The 8276-nt window shown below is 45.2% G+C and overlaps 1 protein-coding gene across 1 annotated transcript; it reads right to left on the bottom strand.

Moving 5' to 3' along the window:
- Positions 1–427: 427 nt before the first annotated feature.
- Positions 428–2187, bottom strand: LOC119362416 (cationic peroxidase 1-like). The gene is made up of 3 exons (XM_037627633.1): positions 1902–2187; positions 1622–1816; positions 428–1301 (listed from the first exon to the last, which is right to left on the bottom strand). The coding sequence occupies exons 1-3, from the start codon at positions 2106–2108 to the stop codon at positions 738–740; spliced, it is 966 nt and encodes a 321-aa protein (XP_037483530.1). The 5' UTR covers positions 2109–2187; the 3' UTR covers positions 428–737.
- Between the last annotated feature and the right edge of the window lie 6089 nt (positions 2188–8276).

Raw genomic sequence — 8276 nt, 5'->3', positions numbered from 1 at the left:
ATTGCTCGAGATATAAAAATGATAAATTTGACACTAGATAGTACATAATACAAGTTGAGCTTCAATTTGGCCCATTTGCACATTTATGTCAAATTTGTCATTTATGTATCTCAAGCAATGTTTTGAATTTTTATTTTACAACATACATTGACGTTGTGTCAATGCACTGAATTTTGTTCGGAATTGTTCAAACATTTTTGAATGTGCAACGTGGTCCGGTGCACCGGTAGCACCAATTGTCCCGGTGCACCGGATACGTTCCCGGCAGCACATAGCCGTGCTCCAGCCCAAACACGTCAGAGAGCAAACCAGAAAAGAAAAAAGAACAACAGGACTTGTAAAGCAAGATCAACGGCACACAAAATTGACTAACCCCCAAATTTTTTTGAGGGAAGTAACATGAAGAACAGCACGACTCGCAAAGCAATATGAACGACCCACAAATTTCACTAACCCAAAAGGAAATTTCAGGGGACTCGCATGCAGCCAAATTGTTACACTTCTACCGTATACGCACGCAGTGTTCCTGCATTAGGATTCGAAAGAAGTGTTGCTGAACTACCAACTTGTATAACATCAAACACCTCGCGGATCCAACAAGAACAGACTAAATCCATGGCCAGACAACCGTGACAAAATCAAGAAACTACTACTACATCCAAGCAGAGCACTCTTGTCGAAAAGCACCACGATAGCAGCTCTATCGTGCCATCTATCCGAGCACGCGCCACCAGCGATCACCCCCGGTTCACGACCCGGCAGTCCTCCCGGACCTCGCCCTCGTCGCCGGTGAGCGGGCTCAGGCCGCCCAGCTTCAGCATCGCCGTGCCGAAGTCCTCCCAGAACTTGTCCGGGTTCTCGGCGTAGTACTGCACCAGCGCGTCGCTGTCGCCCCCGTCGCCCAGGTACAGCTGCTGGTCCGTGTGCAGCAGCGCGCGGCCCTGCGTGATGCCCTGGTAGTAGTCCGTGTCCACCGTCGTCGGCGTGTCGTCCAGCGACGCCAGCGCCTCGTCGTCGCCGGCGGGCGGGCACCGCTCGTCCAGCGCCGCCGCGTAGGTCGGGTCCAGGGTGTCCGTCTCGTTGTAGAGGCGGTCGCGGTAGAAGACGCAGCGGGAGTAGCCGAGCGTGTGGGCGCCCGAGAGCACCGCCAGGTCCCGGAGCGACAGGCCCTGGGCCTGGAAGTTGGCCAGCAGCTCCGGCTGGTCCATGAACGGGTTCGGGATGCTGTCGTCCGCGTCGTCAATGCTCGCCGTCGTCGCGTCCCGCCGGCCGAGGAGCACGTCGTACGAGCTCCCTCCAAGCTGCAACGACACGAGCCAGTCACCTCACATTGCCATTCTGGCCGGACCAAGTCCAATGTTACACAGTACCATGCGTCAATTTCCTCGGATAAAAAGGGATGCTGCAAGTTGTTACAAAGAAGACAGGGAGAGCTGAACTTATCCGAAAGAGATCATTTTCTTCTAGGTGCGGTTAGGTCGAAGATAATGCTGCTCGTAAAGTTGCTTAAAACATTTCTTTGTCTTACGGTTAGTGCTCGTCGCTTACGATACTCCATTGACGATTTGCATGCAAGCTTTTACAGAAACAAGGTAGAGATAAAAGCTAACTGTGAGCTTACTGCAACAATGGAGTCGCGAGCGGCAACGGCGAGGATGTCGGCGCAGGAGACGACATTCCCCAGGCACGCCGTGTTCACGGCGGTCTTGATGGAGTCGATCACGCCGAACCCTCTCACGGACATGTTGTTGGCCTTGGACGTCTTCTCCCCGACCATGTCCTCGGTGTCGTCCAGCAGAATGGAGCCGTCGCAGCCCTGAAAACATTCGACACAAAACGTTTATAACATGCGCGCGATCGATGGACATGAATGGAGCAATTCATAGATCGAGCTCACGTACGTTGACGAAGCAGTCGTGGAAGTGCAGCCGGACGAGCGACGCCCCCATCCGGGGTTCCTTCACGACGGCCGCGCCGACGACGAGCTTGATGGCCGACAGCGCCTGCGGGCACGCCTCGTCGTAGTAGTCCGCCGTGAGCTCCTGCCCCGACGCGCCGGCCAAAGCCGCCGCGGCCACGACGGCGAAGCAAAGAAGAGGTGCCGCCATGTTCTCAAAATCTCAAGAATCAAGCTAGCTAGTGGCAAATTAACACTTTGTACCAATGTCAGCTAGTGATGAGATGATACTCGGATGTGACTAGATATAGGATTGGAGCCGTGGGTGTTTATATAGCGGCCCGGTGAGATTGATTTGGACCCGTCACGATGAATCAGCCACCTTACCAACCGACGCTTGTTTAGTGCCTTGTCGAACCAATGGGGTTCGTTCAGGGCGCGAGGCTTGTGCGCCAAGAGACCGGTTTCTTCTCCGTTTTACCGATGATCACTCATCGACAGGCAGGAATGTAATTTTCTAACGGTGGAAAGCGCTGCTTTATGCACTTGCCGACTTGCGTGCATTGCATCTTGTTTACAAATGCCTAAACCGCGAGATTGCGAGATCGTATTGTACTTGCGTGCAGTGCCAACTTATGAAATACTATCAACAGATGCTTTATCGATGGTTAGTGCCCCAGCACATAATTCACCATCAAACAATATAAGTTGGTTGGGAGTGCGAAACTGCGAGATTTCTTGGAGAGACGACTATAGCTGCCGATCCGGCGGGACTAACAGTGACAGAAACACCACCACGCTTGCCTTTCTGCCGACTAACGGGTCTGCTAACTGAACACGGCAAGAAACGACCTGAAAGCTATAGGAAAACCGTAGTGCCAACCAGCTGTCTCCCTTGGTTTTTGCATGTATAGAAGTTATCCTAACCTCCCGGCCTGACCTTTTTACGCATGGCCATGCAGGATATGCGTCGGTCGAAAGAGATGTCTGGGCTAATTGTTGATGGGTGGTTTAGGCGGTCACTGAACGGGAGTTTTTAAATGGTGAATGTTTCGCCCCGCAAGCATGTCTGAACGTGAATGATTCGTCTATTTTGGGGTGTTTAATCTCAAGTATTCATATTGTGGGCTTGGGCTCCAAATCTTCTTCTCCCCGTCTTGGAATTGTTTCTATAGGGGTCTTCTGTGACCCCATATCTTCTATTCGTACTTGTCCCGCAGTGTCGTGCCCAGCCAGCGAGGCTCATGATATTGTTATCATGTGAGACGGTGAGATTGTTTTTTTTTATTGGAGACTTGTTATATATTCGTTGAACAGGAGAAGAGGGTACAAAGACCCCACACTACTCGGTCAATTAGAGGAAAACCGGAAGAAAACCTGCACAAATAGGCAAAACGACCCTTAGCTAAACTAGGAATTTGAACTTTGAAGCAAACTTAAGGAAACATAAGAAGATGTTGGCTGGAGAAATTGACAGACTTGATAAAAAAGAAGAGGATGGAGCTTTGATAGAACTAGAGAGGGAATATAAAAAATATGCCATACTAATCTGAAAAAGATCCTTAAAGAAGAAGAATTGAAATGGATGCAAAGATCACATGATACTGAACTGTTTGAGGGAGACTCAAATACCAGATACTATCATGTCAAGGCGAATGGTAAATATGGGAAAGGCAGGATTGTTAAATCGATGCAAGATGAAGGGGTGATTGAAGGGCAAGAAAATTTAAAAACTTATATTACTAAGTTCTACAAAAATCTCTTTAGCGAACCTGAGATTAAAACTCTTACAATGGACCCAAGTGGCGTGGAAACACTCACTGAGGAAGAAAGAGAATTCCTTGTCAGGAAGTTTACTATGGAGGAGATGAAAAATGCAGTTTTCGGTATGGAGAAAAACAAAGCTGCGGGTCCGGACGGATTTAACATTGAATTCTACCAACACTACTGGGACCTAGTCAAGAATGATCTGTTTGCTATGCTTGAGGAATTTTATGAACATGATTTAGACCTTGATAGGTTGAATCATGGAATAATTTCCCTCATTCCAAAAGGGAGCGATGCGGATAGAATTCAGAAATACAGGCCGATATGCTTGCTGAATGTGATCTTTAAAATTTTCACTAAGATTTTAGTCAATATACTTATTGTGGTGATATCTGGGGTGATCAGAGCATCTCAAACTGCTTTCATTAAGGGGAGGTATATTTTGGAAGGGGTGCTGGTGCTACACGAAACCTTGAATTCTATGCACAAAGCTAAAAAGTCAGGGGTTCTCTTTAAAATTGATTTTGAGAAGGCCTTTGATAAAGTTAAATGGCCTTTTCTTTTTCATGCGCTTAAGATGAAAAAATTCCCTAAAAAAATGATTGATTGGATAATGAAGACAGTGACAGGAGGAAAAGTATCAGTTAAGGTAAATGGAGAGGTGGGGCCTTTTTTTAAAACTTACCAAGGTCTAAGACAGGGAGACTCAATGTCTCCCTTGCTTTTTGACATGGCAATTGATATATTAGCAGTTTTGTTTGATAGAGCTGTGGATAACAATTTAATTAAGGGACTTGCTAAAAATCACAAGGAAAATGATGTGTCCATTCTGCAATATGCAGATGACACTATTATCTTATTCCAAGATGATCTAGAACAACCAAAGAATGTCAAGAGAATTTTAAGCCTGTTTGAGATTATGTCTGGATTGAAAATTAATTTTCATAAGAGTGAAGTGATTGGGATTGGAATGAATGAGGACAAAGTAATTTTTTTTGAAGAAATCCTAACTTGCAAAAAAGGTGTTTTGCCTTTCAAACATCTCGGGATACCAATAGATGAGAAAGGATGAAGGGGAGTGATTGGAACCCATCCATTAACAAAATGGACAAGAGAATGGGGACCTGGTTAGGCAGACTGTTGAATATCTCGGGCAGAACCACTCTGATTAATTCGCCCCTGACCAGTCTGGTGCTTTTTATGCTCTCCTTTTATGAAGTTCCAAAGGGAGTTAAGATAACTAGGGCGAAATTTCTATGGAGTGGGGAGAAAAACAAACATAAATATCATTTGGTGGCGTGGGATAAAATTTGTAGACCTAAAAACATGGGAGGTCTGGGGATTTTAGATTTAGAAATAATGAACATTGCCTTACTTTCGAAGTGGCTATGGAAACTTTTCAATGAAAAAGGTTTGTGGCAAAGGATGCTTTGGGAGAAATATATTGGGAGAAACACTTGGGGGGGGGGGTCCAAATAAAACAAGGGGACTCACACTTCTGGCAAGGAGTGTTGAAGTCTAAAAAACTGTTTTTATCTTGTTGTAGATTCATAGTAGGAAATGGAGAGAGAACTAGGTTCTGGGAGGATAACTGGTTAGGAACTAGTAGTCTAGCAGCAACCTTTCCGGACTTATATAACATCTCTCTTGATCGCAATGTTACTGTCTCTGTTGTTCTCTCGTCTGGACTCACCGAATTAAAATTTCGTAAAGTGTTGACTGGGGGAAAAGCAATACAATGGCAGAAGCTTTTGGAGGTGTGTGGGGGGATTATTTTTAAAAAAGAGGATGACAAACTTTCGTGGATACCTGCTATATCAGGAGAGTTCAGTGTCAAATCCTTGTACTCTGTGCTGCAAGTTAGTGATAAATGCCCAAAAAGGTTCTTATGGAAAGTTAAAATACCACCTAGAATTAAAACCTTTGTTTGGTTAGTTACAAAAAAAGTATACTAACAAGGGATGTTCTTTACATAGAGGAGGAAAATGTGAGAAATGGTGCTTGTTCTGTGGGAACAAGGAAACCATTGACCATATTTTCTTCGAATGCGCTCTGGCCAGATACATGTGGAGTGTAGTAGGTCATATCACTGGGATGCGGTGTGATTTCTACAGCATGGAAGCATGTTATGCTTGGCTGGGAGGTTTGGATCGGAAAAAAGGAAAATTATGTTCGTTGGTGTTGCAACGTTAATCTGGAGTATTTGGAAAACACGGAATTTAGCTTGTTTCCAACATATATGGCCTGCTGACCCTTTTGTAATGATGTTCAAGATGGCACATTGGATTAATGACTGGAGTGTTTTGCAGGTGAAGGAGGAAAAAAAGGAGGAGCTACAACAGGGCGCAAGGCTGCTGGAACGAGTCGCCAGTGAGATCTTCCAAGCGCGAAAAGGGTGGGCTTCGTGGATTCCAAGGATTGAAGGATGAAGTGAAGAAGAGCTGTGAAATTGCCGAAGAGGAATCATTTTCGTGTGATGTTCCAAGTTGTGATGATGTAAGTTTAGCTACCCCCAGTTTGTTTTCATCTCTACTAGTCTGCCTTCCTGAGTAAGAGCAGACTAGTGAGATCGTCTTTACTGGAGATTTGTTGTTGGTCTTAGGTGGAAAAGTACTGTTTCTAGGAGAGTGTTTGAGCTGTAATGAAGGATTTATGGTTTCGTTAATGAAATCGGGGGCAATCCCTTTTATCCAAAAAAGGACCAAAGCACCCTATGACATATGAAAACGCCAGAAGCCAGACTAAACACAACAATGCGACATCATCGTTCATCGCCCATCACATTCATAACCCGATACTACGGTTGTGCCCACCACGAGCATGTTCATCGGCCTCGGCGACACCAGAGAGAGAATATGATACAGGGCAAGTCATTGGGGTGGTCCAATCTTCATGAATTCACATATTTGATGAAGAACACGAGGGAAAACGAGAGAAAATACAAGAGAAGTTAACACATATCAACACAGAAAGTTGTGACACATGATACAAATGGATAAATATTTGATCCCAATCATGAGAGATAGAGAGAGAGGAGCAAAATAGGGATTCCCCCAAGTCCTAATCCAAGGAGGTCTTGAGTTCCATGCAAGAATCTTCTCCATATGTGGAGGCACTATCCTCGAAGTCTTCACCTTGCAAGGGAGCCTTGTTCTCCATGAGGAGCCAACTCCATAGTGAAGGAATCAAAATACATGAGCAACACTCTATGCTTGATTATATTCTTTGTTAACCCCGTAGATGAGGTGGGGGAGAGTATATATAGTCCTAACCATGAATGGGTAAGTGAGGGAAAAAATATAAAGATACATGAACCCTGCCTACACTTGCCCATAGGAAAGTTCAACGATCCAAGGAGAGGATGAAGGCCCATGATAAAGGGCCTAAAGACCCATGGTGTCTAGAGAGGGCGTCGTCGCATAGCCTGGAGCTCCACGTTCTGCCAAAGGCTCGAAGTGCAAAACCCAGAGACTCGGGTGTCCGAAGGTGTAGCCACCAAAGGTTTTGGAGCTTGATACCTCGTTTTAGTGATCCGGTAAAGGAACGGAAAATTATCCCACACCTATTCCCCAGAGGTGACCCTAGGTTATCGAACCCACGAGAGGAAGATTCCCATGAAGCGATGGTCTCTAGCAAGCTTTCGTTAGAGGATCAATTCCAGCTTTTGACTAGATCAATCAAGCAAATAGTGATTCAAACACTTATAATAAAAAGAAGTACGAGTATGAGGTCTTAATGCTTATAATCATGTATTTGTGTTGGGACAAGATATAATCTTAATTTGTGCATTGGAAGTCACCCATCAACATGTGCTTGTTACGAACCGAAGGGGGATGCGTCCAAATAACATCTTGACCGGCACGAGTCTTGCATCAATAATCAGTTGTCCTACCGCATGCCCTATACGTGGATGGGGTTGGATCGATAATTAAGATAATAATAATCAGACAAGAGCTTTGGGTGTTTAATGACTGCATCTCATGAATCCCCAAGAACTGGATCCATGTTACCGTACTAAACCCTTCTATCACTGGTGTTTAGAATAACACTTCACATTATCCCGGCACTTAGCCTCACAATTGCTCGATCTCAATGATCCTAGGTACTGTAGGGATGAAGATCGCGGACAAGACAAGAGACATCTATGGAACAATTTTATTTCACACATACGGGATGTTAATTCAATGCCCTTCCATTGATCCCCACAACAAATACAGAGGCTAGCAAGGCCTATGCCTGAACCCATACCTTACCGAACTACTCACACATGGAGATCAGATCGCAAGAAGAAAACATTGAAGAACACATCTTGAAGCTTAATTGATTGCAAATATGTCTTACAATGGCTGCCTTGTGCGATGCATGATTATAAGTATGAACTAGAGTGAGTTGGACTATGGTGGTGATGGCGGCTATGGAGATGGAAACAATAGTGGCTAGGGTTGATGAGAGGGGATGAAGATAGTTCTCTTTTGGCTTCGCTCGATGCACCTCTGTTGACATTTCGATGAGGTCCCCTTTATAAAAGTTGTTCAGGTGGACGAGACGCCTTAGAATTCATGCCATATGATCGCTCATACGGGCGCTCACGGTTGTATTGAATGATGTATTT

Source organism: Triticum dicoccoides, chromosome 2B (assembly GCF_002162155.2).
Source record: "Triticum dicoccoides isolate Atlit2015 ecotype Zavitan chromosome 2B, WEW_v2.0, whole genome shotgun sequence".
Classification (NCBI taxonomy): Eukaryota; Viridiplantae; Streptophyta; class Magnoliopsida; order Poales; family Poaceae; genus Triticum; species Triticum dicoccoides.
Note: the sequence above shows the minus strand (reverse complement) of the source record. Positions and strands in the feature narration are given on the sequence as shown.